Source organism: Erpetoichthys calabaricus, chromosome 16, assembly GCF_900747795.2.
Source record: "Erpetoichthys calabaricus chromosome 16, fErpCal1.3, whole genome shotgun sequence".
NCBI lineage: Eukaryota > Metazoa > Chordata > Cladistia > Polypteriformes > Polypteridae > Erpetoichthys > Erpetoichthys calabaricus.
In genome coordinates, this window is record NC_041409.2 from 8,617,076 (window position 1) to 8,636,783 (window position 19,708).

The 19,708-nt window shown below is 39.2% G+C and overlaps 1 protein-coding gene across 14 annotated transcripts in view; it reads left to right on the forward strand.

Moving 5' to 3' along the window:
- The window catches only part of nrxn3a (neurexin 3a), a 1,637,233-nt gene that overhangs the window by 574,866 nt on the left and 1,042,659 nt on the right, over positions 1-19,708 (forward strand). For 9 of the 14 annotated variants that reach the window (XR_007933698.1, XM_051920149.1, XM_051920151.1 and 6 more), the window contains 2 exons: positions 15,770-15,973; positions 18,073-18,099. Coding sequence is in view for 12 of the 14 variants with exons in the window: in XM_051920149.1 (XP_051776109.1) it covers positions 15,770-15,973; positions 18,073-18,099 (231 nt within the window). In the remaining 2 variants the exon portion in view is untranslated. The remainder of the gene's footprint in view (positions 1-15,769; positions 15,974-18,072; positions 18,100-19,708) is intronic. The other 5 variants (XR_007933699.1, XM_051920152.1, XM_051920144.1 and 2 more) reach the window with 1 other exon arrangement.

Here is a 19,708-nt window from a genome sequence, read left to right on the forward strand (position 1 = left end):
AATAGAATCCTGCAGTTCATCTTTATATTCCTTGCTTTGCTCCCCAATAAATGCAAATTATTGCCAATCCATATTACTAACCGAGAATAAACCGGATATGGATGCAGGTACACGGCGATGGGACCATGAGACGTACTGCGCAGGCACCTACAGCGCGCGTCTCATAAACCCCAAGCGAAGTCTTATCCACCACGAACAAAGGAGTCACGGCCCAAAAACGAAAGAGCTCAACTAACGTGAATGAGAAATGAAGCAACAACGCGCCCATAGCTAACGACATAGCCACACAAAAAAGAGGATTCTGCGCTGCACCCCAGAGTCAAACGAGAGAAGCTACGGAGGCCCCACAGGTCCACAGAGATAGTACGGAAGGCGCAGGCATCACCGCCATATTGTGAGTGGCACTACTACGGAAGGCGCAGGCGTCACCGCCATATTGTGAGTGGCACTACTGCGGGGTGAAGTTAGGAATAATGTGCTGCTTGGGATTGTACAAACCGCTGAACGCTTTACACCAAATTCAAACACAATACAGCTCAACGATACAAACACGAGCCCCCCTAGATAAGATCAATGAACGCAGGCGCCTACAAAACGTGCTTCTGAATAGGACATGAAGCAACAACGCGCTACGAACTCTCCGTATTAAACGTACGGCATCCTCACACGTCCAAACCATATAGCATATGTGAATCACATTACAGTGATGCATTATTAACGGTACAACCACAGAAAACGCTCCGTATTAACAGTAAGTGCAATTATCCATATTACTAACGGTAGACAACGGATAACTAATGGAGTCACAGTCACGGCACCAAAACGATCCAGCTCAACTAACGGAGCTACAAAAGCGAGCCCGCATGGATAAAAACAATAGATGTAGGCGCCTACAATGCGCGTCTGAAACCGCGGAAGCAAAACTGTCTCCGCTCCAAAACCAAACAGCTCCGCATGAACAAGTACAATGTACATAGACGACTACAACGTGCGTCAGAAACTGCAGAAGCAAAGCAGACACGGGTTCAAAACGAAAGACCACAACTGACGGAGATACAAACATGAGCCCGCCTGGATATAATCAATGAACGCAGGCGCCAACAGCACACGTCTGAAATGCCACAAGCAATTCAGGCACATATCGCATACATTCATCAATGTATTTTGGGTTACGCCAACAATAATCTCTTTCAAATCTATTTCGGGTTACCCAAGACCAGGGGTTGGTGAGCGAAGCGAGCAGGGGGCGGAGACCCCTAGTATACTAATAACCCAATAGTGCTTCACTCACTCAGAATATGGAACCAATGTAGGAAGCATTTTAAGATAGAGAAGCTTTTATAGGTGGCACCTCTGCATGAGAACTACCTTATTCAGCCCTCACAAACATATGCAGTTTTTAATGTCTGGAAAACATTTGGGATTAAATCACTTACAGATCTGTACATAGACAATGTCTTTGCATCCTACGAACAATTACATTCTAAATCTAACTTTCCAGCAACACATTTCTTTCACTATTTTCAAATTTGAAACTTTGTTAAACAGAACCTGCCCAGTTTTCCTCATCTCCCACCTCCATCTATGCTGGAAAAAATATTCATCAGTTTCAAGGACTTAGACAGCATCTCTGCAATGTATAAAACCTTTTTTACAGTCCCTCCCTTTCAAAGATCCAAGAGGACAGTAGGAAAAGGATCTCAACATCTCAGAAAAGGAGTGGAAGGTAGCAATGCAGAGAATTCATTCGAGTTCCATATGTGCAAAGAATACAATTGTTCAACTAAAAATTATATATTGAGCACATCTGTCTTGCTTAAAATTGTCCAAAATGTTTCCATGGCGAGATCCAACTTGCGAACGCTGCAATCATGTTCCAGCCTCACTGGGTCCTCCACCAAATTAACATCATTTTGGACCAAGATTTTTAGATGCCTTTCAGACAGCCTTGGTGTCCCAATCCCTCCTAACCCACTAACAGCTGTGTTGGGTGTGGTGGGCTCACAGAGGGGCTTAAAGTGGAGAAGGACAAACAAACTGTGATTGCCTTCACTACACTGTTGGCATGTAGACTTATCTTGCTCAACTGGAAGAATCCTTACTCTCCCCTTTTAAGTCAGTGGGTAACTGATGTTTTGAAATTGGAAAAAATAAAATTCTCACTCAGAGGATCTGTGCAGAAATTTTTGAAAACCTGGCAGGATCTAATCAATAGCATTTTAGAATAAGCTTTTAAAGCACTGAGGAAGCAGATTCCCTCCCTATTCTCTTTTTTTTTTCTTTTTATCTATATTCACTTATTAATTTATCTATTTGCTTATTTTTACTAGGTTTAAGTTTTATTATGCTGCCCATGCTCTGTTTCTCAGGGGTGGGGGTTAATTTGTTTTCAATCCTATTCTTGTAAAACTGATCTATTTGTATGGAATGTTGTGTGATTTCAATAAAATCAATAAAAAATTTAAAAAAGAAATTCAGGAACTAAGCTGCAATGAAAGGCAAACCAAGACTGTCAGCAAGACTGATAATGATTTTGCGTTTCAGGCTTCATTTTTGTACACAGTTAAAGCATTTCGCCAAATTAGCTGGAACTCAGTTAAGGCAATGGGCTCAATGAATCACTCACAGCTCAGCAAGATTTATACCAGGATGTGCCACTAGTTGTTAGCAACCTACAGAGCCTGACTTGACATTATTGTGGACACGTGAAGGTAATAGAATTTGACAGTCTGTGGTGGGGTGACTGACCTGCACTTTCAAAACTTTTTTGATGAGCTATATAGTATTATCTTTATGTTTATGTCTTCTCCTGCAGTGAGCACCAGTCATTTACAGAGCACAATGGCATTTACTGTTACTCAACTGCTTTAGAAGCATTACTATATTTATGTTATTTGTGTGCAAAATCCATACTGCCAGCAGTTACACCAGGATTCAAGCCCAGCCTGCTGCTGGGAAAAAAAGTGTCTGATTTTTCCTGAATTGTGAGAGCAAAAACTTGAAAGAAACTAATCATGAATGCATGATCAAACAGAATTATCTTGGTCAACCAACTGTGTGTTGCTAATGCTCCATTACTCATACTGAATGTTTCATTATAATATCTTGATCAATGCTATCTCAGTAGGATTGCGATGAAGCTATTTTTCAGAATCTTAAAAATGAAATGGCTAACTGTGCAACCATTGTAATGAAACCATATTGGATCCTTTTTTTTTTTCTTGCAGCAAGATTCCATCATTGACATTGATCAGTTAGTGTAAACAGTAAATTGAATATGATAAATAAGCTAGCAATTTCTCAGCCATATTGTGAGGCTGGGCTCTATCTTCCTGTAGTTGAGAATTGAGTTCTAAGGAAAAAGAAAATGATGTCCATTGTCACAGATTGAGGCCCTTGCCGTCCTCTTGAACCCTTCAACCACTCCAGACACCAGGTAAAAGTCCAATAGTAATATTTATTTGGACAATGTACAGTGCACAAAGCACCCTCCACTCCACAATACTCATATAACTAACCAATAATAAACACACTAATCAATCCTCCACACTCCCAGACACCCTTCCTCCCAGCTCAGCTCAGCGTACTGGTTTCCCAGAGTCCTTTATATAGTCCCTGACCCGGAAGTGTTTCTCCCTTCTGTCCATGTGATCATGAACACTTCCGGGTCGGATAAAAAGCTCCTTTCTTCAACCCGGAAGCACGTCGTTTCCTCCTGTCACGTGATCCTGACGCACCTCCGGGTTATAGGGCAAGTAAGAGTCCGGCAGCCTCCCCACAGCGACTCCTGGTGGTCCCCAAGGTATCCAGCAGGGCTGTGCATATAAACTACAAAGTCCATGAGGCCCTGCTGGAATTCGGGGAACGTCCACGCTGTTGGGAGAGCTCCATCTGGCGGCCTGGGGGTGAGGGCCGGAATAGTTAGCTGGCCACACACCACACCATCAATGATACTTAATGACTTTTGAAAATCATATAGAGTTTTTTAAAAGGCTTTAAATGTGCATTTACTATTGTTTATTTACTTAAACGGTTAGATTTCATGTGCAATGATTGAATCTTAAACCATAATACAACAGGCATTATAATACATAACAGGCATAAAACAATAATACATAATACAATAATAACAGGCATAATACAACAGGCATTATAATATGTCCCAAGGAGTGCAGATAGCAACTACAGAGGTTTATTTCAAATTGCTTTGTATTGTCAACAAACCCTAAAGAAGAAATGTTTCATACCATACAATACAATACAATTTATTTTTTGTATAGCCCAAAATCACACAAGAAGTGTCGTAATGGGCTTTAACAGGCCCTGCCTCTTGACAGCACCCCCAGCCTTGACTCTCTAAGAAGACAAGAAAAAATTCCCAAAAAAGAGAAAAAATGGAAGAAATCTTGGGAAAGGCAGTTCAAAGAGAGACCCCTTTCCAGGTAGGTTGGGCATGCAGTGGGTGTCAAAAAGAAGGGGGTCAATACAATACAATATAATACACAGAACAGAACAAATCCTCAATACAGTATAAAAATACAAATTTGAGAAGTATGAAGTAGAATTTAACAGTAGATGATATCACATAATATGATTTGGATTTGTTTAGAGTCCTGGAGACCTCAACCATCAAGCTGCCTCCCCCATTTGGCCATTCCACGGCTGAAATAGCGCCAATCCAATGAAAGGACCCCTTTTCCCCACAATTCCTACGCTCCTCCATCAGGGATGACTTTACCTTAGGCAGGCAAAACAACTTGGCAGGTGGGCCGTGGCACCAAGTGCCACATTTGAGTACCGAGAAGAGAAACAGAATAGGTGAGGGTTAGTATCCATAACGGTGGAGGATTTAGTTAGGGGCAACACAGGCAGTCAGCCAGGGCAGCATCTTGCCAGTGGCAGCACAGGGTGCCCACACTAAAAAATTCAGAATGGTCATTACAGCCTGAGCCAGTCAATCCATTAGGGGCAGCGTTTATGAAAGGTCAAGGGGCACGTGCTCTGCATTAAGAATGCAAAGGGGCAGCAATTATGTAAATGAAGGGGCACGCGCTACGGACACTGAGGGAGAAATGCCGTTGAAGTCTACTAAATATTGTTGGCATACTGCTTATAAAAACTAAGTGGTGCATGCTCCGTAAATTTAGTGGCATGTACACATTGGTACCATGGCCATCCAACCCCCCAGGCATTAAGGTCTAATACTTACTAATCTCTATGGACACCTAGGGGTGCCCCAACTAGGGCTCCAAAAGAGTTGGAATAATATTATGACCCTGAATAAATGTCTACTGACAAGAAACACTAAAAGGTATGAATTACTTTTACTCATTCAAACATACAGACCTCAACCATTTCTCATTATCTCCACGACATTCTCAGACTCAGAATATACAATAAAAAAACAGCAGTTAGTTCACAGTGATTCATTCTGTTTCCTTAGATGTATCACGTAATCTGTTTTTTACTTTTTATTTCCTCTCTGTTTTTCTTATCGTATGTGAAAACGCCTATCATATAAAACAGCAAAATACTCAGTGTTGATTGGTATTGGAAACTTAGTGACAACATGCAGCTGGTCAATTGCGCTCAGCCGAGTCACTGACTGTGTTTACATACAATATATTTAATTTTTTTTCAGGGTTTTGCATATTGTAAAAAAAAAAAAAAAGATGTCAGCATCTGCAGAGTTGGTTCCTGGCATATATCAGATAATGCAAGGATCATCTCTGTATCTATAAAAGCCAGTGTTTAAATGAAATGAAATCAGGAGTTGATTTGATGAATGGGCGTTTACACTGAAGGCTCAGTTCTCATTTATCTTTAGGGATCGGAAAAAGAGTGCAGACTCTGATTTGGGTATGGGGCCTCTGCACTCCCACCTCCACTGACTTGACCAGCATAATCATGACCAAAGCAAACAGGGTCACTGAAATGGTGCGAGCAGTGATGATGCCCTTCTCCAACCGATGCCATTCAGGTGATGATGCTCCATAGGTGACTCTCAGGCTGAAGCAGCTGTAATAATCTAAAATAAAGTCCCTCATCTTACCTGGGACCTGTTACACCAGCCTGTTTGGAAGTGTTTCATAGGCATTGGCAAGGTCTAGCCACACAGCTACCAGATTTCCTTTGCCTTCAAGTGTCCCTGTATGAGCTTCACCATCACTCTTGTGTGTCCCTGGCACCTTTGGCACTCCCCCCTTCTGCATAGAGATGTCAATATATGCATTCCTCAGGAGACACTCTGTCAGCAAAACGAAAAAATACTTTGCCCTTGACACTGAGGAGTGATGTGGTACTGATCTGCTTGATGGTACTTGCATTCATCTCCTTTAGAAACCCAAAAATCCACAGCATAGCTCCTCCAGATGATCTTAGTGGCCTTCCATAGTTGGCTTAAGAGTCTGAGACATCTCTTGTAGACATTGTATGGTACTCCACTTATGTCTGTTGAATACCTAGTTCTAGCAGTCCTTACTACATATTGGACCTCCTTCAGGGTAAGCTTCTTGATATTGAAAGATTATTATTATAAAAAAAACAACACCTATAGTCATGGCCAAACATATTGGCCCCCCTGAACTTTGTTCACGAAATGCACCACTTTTTCCAGAATATTTTTGGCCATGGCTGTAGGGTTGGTTACTGCTTTGCATTTGTAGCTGCCAGCATAGGATTTGCCCTCTTTGAACCCTAAAGTTAGACAAAGTGGGTCTATCAAAAAGAATATATAACTAAATAAAAATGTCATGAGACAGCATGGAAGCTCAAGAGATAGAAATACTGCCTCACTTTTCCAGGGTGCAAAGTTTGCATCCCATGAGCTTTGTCCAAATACTAACGGTCCCCCAGTCCCACATACGCATCCCACACATGCATACATGCATTATTAAGGAGAAAATTGAGTGGCACATGGCACGGACAGGAGGTTTAAGGATCAGTCAGCATGGGATCAGACCGTGAAGCTGGATTTCGATGAGGAAGCAACAAAAAAATATGGTTAGAGTGGTGCATATCATTTTATTTGTCTTCATTGTAAGAAAGCATTTAATAAGGTCCCACTGTGATGGTGTGGGTCAGCTCCACACTACCGGTTGTATCCTGGGAGCCTCTTGAACCTTCTACCACCAATAATGTACCCAAGGGATGAGCCTGGCAAATGAGGACACTAATTCAAGGCAAGGGGTAGTTGCAAAAGTGAACATAGTGCTTTTATTAAAACATCAAAAAACAAATACTGCAGTGCTCTCTTCAATAAATAAATAATCCTTAAAAAACAGGTGACAATCTGTGAGATTAAAAATGAAAATTAAAAATGAGAGTAAACCAACAGTCATCAGGTCCTATATACTCTGTCAGACGAGTCCAGCACAATCCCTCCTCGTCTTCTCAGTTCACCCTTTGCTCGCTCAGCTGACGGAGACACTAGCAGCCATGGTCTACACCTTCTGACCCCCATCTTAGCTGCCTCAAATGACCAGACTGCTCGGGGTCAATTGTCATCCAGTTTTCTTTCTTTCTCCCCTGGTGTACCTCGGATTCCTGAGATAGGACTCCCTCTCGAATGCACCCACTCGTAACAAATATTCAGTGGAGACGATTTGCCCCTAGAACACCGATCCTTCACTCCTTAATGGAGCTCATGCCCATACTTCACTTCATTGCACTCACTGGCTGGCTGGCTGGCTGGCCCATCCTGCCTCTACCCCACGATGCTGTTCTCTCAGTTCTTTTTTCTTTTGTTTTCTTTCCCCTTTTCTGCTGTGCTGGCTCCCTTTTATCTTCCCCTTCAGGCGCAGCATCTTAATTGCCAACTGCGGAAAGCCAATAAAGCAATTAAGACAGAACACACTTTATGTGCAGGCATCAATCACCCCACCAACCTCCTGTAGCTGCATGAGCACACACACCCACAGAGGTTGCACCAGCAATTTAATTATTTATTTATTAAAAACTGACCGGCCACTTCATCACAGACCCACTATACTACACCCACATTAGAGGTTGGGCATCAAACTAAAAGAAGTGTTAAGGGTGCAGTGTATTGATGGGTGCAGAATTGGCTAAAATGTGAAGCCGAGAATTATGGTGCATGTAACCAAATTAGAATTGGATGATATTACAAGAGGTGAACCTCAAGGTTCAAAAACTGATGTTTTTAATATTCCAAAATGATCTAGACAATAATATAATCAATAAGCAGGTTAAGTTTGCAGATAACACCAGGCTAGGTGGATTGGCAGGTAATCAAGAATCCATTGAATCATTACCAGAGGGACTTGGACAGCATACAGACATGGATTTATTGCAGATGAAATTTAATGTCAGTAAATGAAAAGTATTGCACATGGGAAGTAAAAATGTTACGTTTGAATACACAACGGGAGGCCGGAAAATTTAAGGTACTGCTTAGAAGAGGGACTTGGGATTCATCGTAGTGATCGATTCATCACTACCAACTTTCAGACAACATTTAGAAGCCATTAAGAAGGCAACAGAATGTTAGATTATACATCATGAAGTATAGACTAAAAGTCAAAGGAGGTTATGCTTAAGCTTTATAACACAGTGGTGCTGCCTCATCTGCAGTACTATATACAGTTTTGGACTTCAGACTACAATAAAGACATGGTAGCACAAGAAAAAGTCCAGAGCAGAGTGACTAGGCTGAATCCAGTACTACAGGGTATGAGTTACTGTATGTGGAAAGATTAAATGAACTGAAACTTTTATGTTTAAGCAAACAGAGATTATGAAGAGGGGCAACTGAAGTGTTTAACATTATGAAAGGAGTTAGTACAGTGGACCGAGATTCTAACTTAAAATGAGTTCAACGAGAACATGTTGACCCAGCTGGAAACATGTTAAGAGTACGTTTTGCACAAATGTTGGGAAGTATTTCTTCACACAGAGAACTATACACACATAGACAATGGTACCAAATAATGTGGTGGACACTAGGAGTCTAGAGACATACAAAGCTTAAGTTAATGTTACTTTGGAGGAATTAAGTGGATAGGATTAGAAAGCTTTGTTGGGGTAAATGGACTGTTCTTCTCAAATATGTTCTAATGTTCTAATGTTAGATTAATTGATGATTCTAAATTGACTTAGTAAGTGAGGTTGGTTCCTACCTTGCACTGATGGCTTCTGTCACTTCACCTGTATAATTTTAGACTTTGCACGCATTTTACTAAGTTTATGACTTTGTCAAACCTATAGAAATCAGGATATTTGCATCGCTTACAGAAAGTAACAATGAAAATTTGTAGTGATCTTTTTTATCTTTTAAGTTTGCATTTGTGCTTTTTAAGTTTAGAAGGAAGACATAAGTATTTTCTACAACATGGAGATGTTTAAAATATGTGCTTGGGGTGAACTGGAGGGAGTGAGACTTATGTACTGCTGTAAATTCTGTTTATTTTTCTAACATTAAATCCTATAATTATGAAGGAATTAAGCTTATAATGTAAAATGATTACAGTAGTGAATTTTTCCATTCTCTACATTGAAATAATACGCAATATAAAAATGAATGAGGATTAAGTAAAACATTTTCTCTTGAAAGTCTGCCTTTTTTATAATAACAGTTATGAAAGCGTATAATAATGAGGTGGCACAGTGGCAAGCACTGTTTCCTTACACTCTCACAGTACTTGGTTCAGTTCCAAGCCTGCTCCCTTCCTGTATGGAGCTTGTGTTTCTTCTCGAGTCCATGGTTTTCCTTCTTTTTTACAAGGGTGTGTAAATTAAATTGTTTGTTGAATCTTAATTGGGCCTATAGGATTAAGTGTGTGTTTGGGAGAGTGCCTTGTGATAGACGTGCACCCTCTCCAAGGTTAGTTCCTACCTTGCATTCAGTGCTGCTAGGATAGGCTCTTGTTTCTGTAACTATGGCATAGATTAATTGGGATGGATGGTGGATAAATCTGTACATAAATAATTGCACATGCCTCCATGCAATCTGTAGTGTTTTATTAAAAAAAAACAAATTATAAAAATCAGAAAGCGAAAGGGAGTGTATTTGTGCCTCTAAATGTAATTTTTGTTTGATATGCTAAGAAAAAATATATTATTATTGATAAAAAAAGAAGGAGCTAATAAACCAGCACATCATATTGATTTTCATATAACTGCAGAATGCATTGGCAGTTTGGTGTGGACAGATTTTACATTGGGTTGAGGCAGCTTTGAAAAACAAATTAACAGTTTAACTTCATGTCACCACATTCTGCACCAGCCCTGTTTTTTTGTAATTACATTCTGCGGTAAAGAATGTGTGGAAGATGTTTCTGGCACATGGGAATCAGTTCGTATTGACATTTTCACTTGTCTCTCCAGCTTGACTCGTGCAGTTTAATAGTCAAGTGCCAAGCATTTAGCCCCACACAGTTCTAAGTTTATAGACATACAGTCTGGAATCAAGCCTTACTTTCTGAAATTCTAGGGGAGCAATTGTAGCCAATAACCCATTATGTCACTTCTTTATAGAGAAATGTTAATTTAGGAATTGCAAGATAACATAATGTAGCCATTATTTATCCTGTTATAATAGAAGTCATTCTTTATTAAAGGATGTAGAAGTCATGACAGACTCTTCACTAGTGATGAGTGAACCTCACTGAGTTTGGTTCGCCGTGAGTTTAGCGAAATCACAGAAATGTTCAGGAACATGGTGAACTCAGAAAAATGCATTGAAGTCAATGAAGAAGGAGCAACTGAACTAGTTTTGAGTGAAATATAAATATGCTCAGTGTTGGGCAAAAATTTGACCTAAACTGTTAGGCGGCAGTGCCACCCACTGTACTACAATGATTGAAGAACAAAAGACACTGACAGAATGATAACCATAAAAAAATGCAATTGATGGCTACAATGTAGCAATAAGTTAAATTATATATATATATATATATATATATACTTAAATATATATATACATATATATTGTAAATAAATGACTCAAAGAGCATAAAGGTTTGGGGTTTCCGGCCCCGTATACTGTAACAAAAGAGTAATTTTCATAAACAAAAAAATTTTCAACAATTGGCATTCATAACACAGCCGCCAAGATGGCGGGGAGGGGAACATTTATCATGAGGGACCGAAAATAGGAGAATGGACTGCTGGGAAGGAACCGTGATGGATGCTGGGATTGTTGACATCATCGGGGAGCGACAGAGGGAAGGTGGAAGTGCTGGTATGTTTTCATGTGGTCTGTGTGGAGTCATGGCGGCGGTGTGTCTTTCTTTCTGCAGAGATAAAGAGAGAGAGGTTAGTACCCCGCCATTCCCTTCTGGCATGCGACTTCATGTTACACTTTGGGTCGTTACGCGGCTCCCTAAGCGTGCGTGACAATATATATATATATATATATATAGTGACAAAAACACAGAAAGCAACTTTAAAGGTTGAGGATTCCGTCCCCGTATACTGTAAAGCAGTGATTTCCAGTAACAACGGCGAGTCATCAAGTAGATTATAACAGACAATGAGTATCATGAAGTATGGACATTTTATGAGGAGGGAACGGTAATGGGAAAGCTGGGAAAGGAGGCGCTGAGGATCTTGGGATGGAGTGACATCATCAAAGCAGGACCGGAGGGAATAAAAGAACCCAGAAGTGGCTTGGACTTCTGATTAGGGTTTTGGAGATGAATTCACAGTGGTGTTTTCTCGTCTTTCCTGTTGAAATAAAGACAGAGCGGTTAGTACACTGTCCCCTGCCTTGTGGTTTTGCGCTGCTCGTCAGGTCCTTTAGCTGCTCCCTAATCGCTTGTGTATGACAATATATATATATATATATATATATATATATATATATATATATATATATATATATATATACATAAATATATATATATATATATATATATATATATATATATATATATATATATATATATATATATATATATATATATATATGTTTATCATTGCACTCACAGAGTTCCAATCTTTGGGGCACAAATAAGCCATTCCATGAAGCTTCAGTGTTTGACTGTCTCATTTCAGTTTTAAAAGATGTGGCTGGAACTTTTTTCTTGTTTCCAGTTTATTGTGCAAATGCCTTGTAGTTTTTTCTTTTATCGGGAAAATGAAAACACCGTGTAAATAGTAATAGATCTTTTGATATAATTATTACTGGGTATCATGTGTTTTCAGATTCAGGCAGGGGAAGGGTTATCTTTGACACTTGTTTTGACTTGTTGCTGCAGCACGTGGCCAATTATGCATGCATTCAGCTGGCATACAAAATTAGCCATGCAGCACAGCAGCAAGTGAGTGACAGAGAATCAGTGTTATATATTCGCTAGTAGTACTCATAATAATCTTATTATGGTTTATTAAGGGCGGCACAGTGACGCAGTGGTAGTAAGGAGACCTGGGTTCGCTTCCCAGGTCCTCCCTGTGTGGAGTTTGCATGTTCTCCCCGTGTCTGTGGGGGTTTCCTCCGGGTGCTCCGGTTTCCTCCGGGTGCTCCGGTTTCCTCCAACAGTCCAAAGATATACAGGTTAGGTGCATTGGCGATCCTAAATTGTCCCTAGTGTGTGCTGGGTGTGTGTGTGTGTGTGTGCCCTGTGGTGGGCTGGCACCCTGCCCGGGGTTTGTTTCCTACCTTGCACCCTGTGTTGGCTGAGATTGGCTCCAGCAGAACCCCGTGACCCTGTAGTTAGGATATAGCGGGTTGGATAATGGATGGATGGATGTTGGGTGCAAATCTGGCTGGAGTACAGATCAGGAAGTGAAATCACACATGCACCATGCAGGTCTGGAATTAATGTAAAATATGAGGAGGAGTCTACTTACAGTACACATGTGTGAAAGTGGCTGATACAGCTCTGTGATATCATGTTGGCTTTGTAAAGCACCATAAGGGCGCTGGGATAAAAAACAAAAAAGTTTGTCTAAGTTGGCCACACAGCACATTTCCAGGAAAATATTCACTGAACACAACATCTTTGCTGCGACAAAACTTTTGTAGACTGCACCAATCAACACTAATCCTCACATTTCAAATCCATTTCAAATAATAAGTAGATTGAATAAGCAAGGACAGCTGTCTCCAGTCCTATTTCATGCCGGGGTGTTAAAATTATATAATAAGAAAAAGAAATTGAATTTGTACAAAACACTTCGCTTCCCACATTCATATGAAGTGACGAGAAAGGACAATACATTTCTGGGCCACATATCATGAAACACATATCAGAAGGACCCATTTTAAAGTTCTGTATCTCATTAATCTTAAATACGATGTGAAATTATAAGTTCTAAAATAATTTTCTTCAAAGTCTGTTTTTGTAATTATTTTATTTTGTAGTGTCATATCTTTTTACAACACAATGGTTATCTCTGATGATTTCCATCCCTTGGAGGTTGATTACAAGTTCTGATCATGTCCTTGTTAGTAGGGAATTTGGCACTCTGCTTTCTTTACAACCCTGGCATACATGCTAGCCCTGAACTGGATTAAACAGGTTCAGGATATTATTATTATTATTATTATTATTATTATTATTATTACTTAGTCTGATGCCTTTATCCATGGTGACTTACAATGTTTGAGATACAATTGGTTCCATGCCTTTTGTTTTTTTCCAGTTGGAGCACAAGCAGGTGAAGTGACTTGTTCATGATCATACAGTGTCAGTAGCAGAGCCCATAACCTCAGGGTTTAAAGGCCAAAGCCCACAGCCTTAACAACTAAACTAAACTGCCTGCCTGACAGATGATATCTTATTACAAAAGTTCTATCTAGGATTAGTTCCAACTTTAGACGCACAGTGGACATTATAAACCGAAATTCCCAGGGACCATGAAATGGTTGAAGTAGGTGAAAGAAAGAAGGGATCAATTAATTTGAATAAGACAAACAAAAGGGACAAACTTGAAGTGCAACAGTGCTTTATTTCTGATATCAAACATATGTTTTTCCTTTAAAAGTTACTATATGCATGACAATACCCAACTCAAAATGCAATGCCACCAAAGTAATTAGGGAAACCACTAAGAAGAATTAATATGCCATTTCTATGGCTGAAAGGTGCAAGATATCAAGAAAGAGAAAAGCGATGAAGTGTTATCGGCATATTGAAAGCTTATGAAAATCGTATTGGCTGGCCCAGCACTGTTTCAGTCATGGGATGGCCAAATGGGGGAGGCAGCTTGATGGATGAGGTCTCCAGGACTCTAAATATATCCAAATCTTCTTATGTGTTATCATCTACTGTTAAATTCTGCTCCGTACTTCTAAAATTATTTTTTTTTTATACTGTATTGAGGATTTGTTCTGTTCTGTGTATTGCATTGTATTGACCCCCTTCTTTTGACACCCACTGCACTCCCAGCCTACTTGGAAAGGGGTCTCTATTTGAACTGTCTTTCCCGAGATTTCTTCCATTTTTCCCTACAAGTTTTTTTTTTGGGAGTTTTTCCTTGTCTTCTTAGAGAGTCAAGGCTGGGGGGCTGTCAAGAGGCAGGGCCTGTTAAAGCCCATTACAGCACGTCTTGTGTGATTTTGAGCTATACAAAAATTAATTGTATTGTATTGTATTAGGGGATGGGTGGGAATCAGCACCTCTAATCCGAGACCATGGTCCTCAGCCGGAAAAGGGTGGAGTGCCCTCTCAGGGTTGGTAGCGAGATCCTGCCTCAAGTGGAGCAGTTCAAGTATCTCGGGGTCTTGTTCACGAGTGAGGGAAGAATGGAGCGTGAGATCGCCAGGCGGATTGGTGCGGTGTCCGCAGTGATGCGGGCTCTGCATCGGTCTGTCGTGGTGAAAAAGGAGCTGAGCCGCAAGGCAAAGCTCTCAATTTACCAGTCGATCTACAGTATGTTCCTACCCTCACCTATGGTCGTGAGCTATGGGTAGTGACCGAAAAAACGAGATCGCGAATACAAGCGGCTGAAATGAGTTTCCTCCGCAGGGTGTCTGGGCTTTCCCTTAAAGATAGGGTGAGAAGCTCAGTCATCCGGGAGGGGCTCAGAGTAGAGCCGCTGCTCCTCCGCATCAAGAGGAGTCAGATGAGGTGGCTCGGGCATCTGATCAGGATGCCTCCTGGACGCCTCCCTGGTGAGGTGTTCCGGGCACGTCCAACCGGGAGGAGGCCCCGGGGAAGACCCAGGACACGCTGGAGGGACTATGTCTCTCGACTGGCCTGGGAACGCCTTGGGATTCTCCTGGAAGAGCTAGAAGAAGTGGCCGGGGAGAGGGAAGTCTGGGCATCTCTGCTCAAGCTGCTGCCCCCGCGACCCGACCTCGGATAAGCGGGAGACAATGGATGGATGGATGGATGTATTGTATTATGAAAACATTCCATAATGATTAAAAGGATCTTTATGCATGTGGAAAATGTGAGATGTCAACATTAGCACAGAGATCAGTTAAGAATAGACAATTGGTAATTCGAGTAGCTTAAAAAATATATATTTCAGATGCATTATCCAATGTGAGCAGTGTGTTTATGTAACAGTGATAGGAAAGTAAAAAAATAATAAAAAAGGCACAAATATAACGATGATATGAAAGGGAACAAAAGAAATGTATGGCTTCTGTGTTAGTATTAAGACTATGTCCTCCATGAAGGAAGTCATCTGTTGTACTTTTATTATAAGAGCCTTCCATTTATATCATTTCTCTGCCTAGAAGAAAAGATTGCATTTATATTCACTTGATTATAAAGGAGTTATGAAGCAAGCTGTTATTTTTTTCTTCCTGAAATGCAGCTAATGATGTTTTTTCTGGTTTCTTTCTTCTTCCTAACAGAGGCATCCATACTCAGCTTTGATGGCAGTATGCACATGAAGGTGATCATGCCCATGGTCATGCATACAGAGGCTGAGGATGTGTCACTTCGTTTCATGTCTCAGCGAGCATATGGCTTGCTAATGGCTACAACATCTAGAGATTCTGCTGACACCTTGCGCCTAGAGCTGGACGGAGGCCGTATTAAACTGACTGTTAATTTAGGTATCGTATATAAGGAGCAATTTCATTTCTTTTTGTTTTTTCTCTGTCTATCTTTTGTTAAGTCAGTACTCTAATAGTAGAAATTAAAACTATACTGAATCAATATTGCATGAAATTAAATTTTAAATGTATGCCATTTATTATTTAGTTGGTTTTGTTTGCTTCTTTTTTAATATTACTACTCTTTTATTTTTTCCTCTTTTTTTTAAATTGGTGGCCTAAATATACATGCTGTTTGACCCATCTTTTGAACAGACTCCCATTCCCATTGCTGAAATTTCAGTTTGGTATATCTATCTGTTATTATTTTTCAAAAAAGTCTAAGCAAAAAAAAAAACAAAACAAAAACAAATAAATATATATCTAAAAAATAAAAAGGCACCACACATTGCATATTGTCGATGTAGTCGTATAAGTGTGTTATCTCATTTCCCAATGTTTTTAATAATAAATGTCTGTGCTGTGACTTTTTTGAACAGTAATATTTTTTCCTCCGATTTTTACAAGCATCTATTGGTTTAACTGTCATTTTGATTAATACAACATTTTAGTTTCTGAATTTAGTTTTGTTCATGCTTATTGCAAACCAGTGTTTTAGTTTTAAATATATACATCCATCCTATTTTGTCAAAAGATGGTATTCAACCCTTCAAAGGCCTGAAGCCTGCGGCCCTCATGGTAAACAGCCCGAGAACAGAGTGCACAGCTAAACCTGCATCTGGCTTGCATACTACCTTCTGCGCTTTTTTAATTTTTCTTTTTTTTCTGTTTACTTATTTATTAATTTATTATTTGACTGCTTAAATCAATAATCTTTTCATGATTAACCTGCCCTCAAAATCCCGCTAATGCCTAATGTTAATCACAGCTCATATCACGTTAGAAATACATTAGAATTGATCACATTTTGCTGTTTTTTTAAAAGATTATTATGATGTTAATGTCAAAGTATAAATTATATGATAGAGATATTTTAATCACATTAACTTCATTTTTTTAAATATGTTTTTGCTGAAATTGACCTGCATGGGCTCTAAAACAGCTCAAGTTGAATAAATCAGACTAAAGTATGAATTAAAGGTATTATTAATATTTTTGTTTATCGTACACTTTACATATGTTCTAATTAATATACCTTTTTGGTGTTCTGCCCCTAATCTCATATAAATTTATTACAATTTACTTGACTTTTTGCTTTTTTGTCCTCACGATATTATGTTTATTAGTTAGATTTAGGAGAGTACTGGTACCTAATACCTATGCCCCCAACCAAAAGCCCCTGCAGCAGAAGGGTATAATAGTCACTGCAAGGTGCTGTTGCTGAATGGATCGCGGCTGTTTGCTCCCACTTTTCTGTTGCGGTTGACGACACATGATTATCCTAACCACATGGATGCAAACCTTGATTGTCATGGCAGTCCCACAGAATTCTCATACATTGACTTTTTATATAGGACGCCTGTAGTCTTTCTCACCATTATTGCATCCAATGATTGCAATCATTTATGTTGCAAAGTTTTATTTCTTCAACCCTTTACTATTGAATATATTTGTCGATCAAAATTTTTTCGTTATTTTTCTTGTAAATCATATGGGCAAACGAGTTTTCAAAATAACAATGATTCTGGCGATAAGGCTAATGCTAGAGGTCGTGAGATACAGGCTTTTGGGACTGCATCTTTAGGCAGGTTGCTTATCATAAAAAAACTAAAAATCAATTCAAAACATAGCAACGAAATCTTGGTTAGGTAGTCCATGTGATTAGTAAGAACACGAGTGGCCATTTTATACCTACAGGTTACAAATTTATATTAGTTTTTTGTTTAAAACAATCTGTTTATGTGATATATGAACCATTTTAAAGTGTAGAAAATATTCATTTCTAAATGTTATGGAATTGCAAGTATTGCTCAACTCACCTAGAAAGGATCTTTGATGTCATGAAATCTGACCTGTTTTGACAAATGAATCTCTCTAATAAAATGGCTACATTCTGCATGTGTCTGTCCCCGGAAGGGTGGACTAATTGTTATTGGATGTCTGCAGCTGTTACCTTGAAGGATGCGATTTCATCTTTCATTTATTCTTCCCCCATCTAGACTGTATCAGGATAAACTGTAACTCCAGTAAGTTAATACTCAAGTTTCATTTTGTTCTTGATGTTTTCTACTTTTTCTCTCCTTTTTTCTTATGAGTCGTTTTTAAATAAAGTAAGAGATTTAAAACAATGGATGATATGCTGTTACCTCATGTTGCACTCGAGCACTGATTTGTGCCAATTTTACTGACTAACTCTTTATGATTTATTAATTTGAATATTTAGTTGGCCAGTAAAATATGTGCTGCTCTTTTTAATTACTTAGCTCAGTGTAAATGATAAACAAGAAAGGTACAAAAAAGATGGTGACTTGATAATCTCTACTTATAGTAGCTCCAGGAAACAAACTCTTTGGAAGAGCCCTGAAGCTTTTGTACATACCTGTATGCATGCAGGTCTGAAATAACAGATGCGAATGTTTCATAACATTCTTAATTATGACATGGGTAATTAAACATGATTGAGTTAATACTTAGAATTTATCAAATGCACTGGAATTGTGCTATAAAAATGTTAAACAAGTTAACAGTACAAATGCTAGATTACTGTGGTGTCTAACATCTTCAGTAGTTTTCACAGATAATATTTATTACTTTGCAAATTGTAGTTTCATTAACATTAAAAAAAATAAGTGTATTGTTAAACAGTTGGTTGAATAGTTGGTAGATCTAATTTTAGACATCATGATTTCATTTTGTGTTTATTTATAGATAATTGTTTTATATTTGAACTCAAAAGATCTGAACTATTTCAGATTGTTAAAATGAACTGCACAAATTGCCTATAGCTGAATATGTATATACTGTACAGCATCGCATACTTTCACAATGTGTTCAGTCTTCAGTGCCTATAAAAATTACTCACCCCCCACTGGACATTTTCACATTTTATTGACATCGATCATTAGAAAAAGACCCCTTAATGTCAGCGTGAAGGCATTTCTCTGAACAGTGGTCTACAGCAATCACAAATTAGAAGATTAGAACAATCTAAACAAGAATAGGCCATTCAGCCCAGCAAAGCTCATCAGTCCATTTAAACTTTTCTTTGCACTTGATGACCACGTGAACAAAGCTCTTTTGCTAAAAAAAACCAAGCTGCTTTTCCTGTGTCTCGCATAGTGGAACCTATTCTTCTCATTTTCTGTCCTCCTTTCTGGTTTTTCTGCACATTTATAAGCTCTCTTAGCACATTTGAACAGGCCATTCATCCCCAAAAAGCTTGCCGTTCTTATTCACTTAATTCTTCTGAAATAACATCAAGTTGAATTTTGAATGGCTCTAAAGTCCTACTGTCTACCACACTACTTGGTAGCTTATTTCAAGTGTCTATGGTTCTCTGTTGTAAGAAAAACTTCCTAATGTTTGTGTGAAATTTACCCTTAACAAGTTTCCAACTGTGTTCCTGATGAACTCATTTTAAAGTCACAGTCTCGATCCACTGGACTAATTCCCTTCATAATTTTAAACACTTCAGTCATGTCACCTCTTAATCTTCTTTTGCCTAAACTGTAAAGGCTCAGCTCTTTTAATCTTTCCTCATAACTCATCCCCTGTAGCCCTTGAATCAGCCGAGTCACTCCTCTCTGGCCCTTTTCTAGTGCTGCTATGTCCTTTTTGTAGCCTGGAGACCAAAAC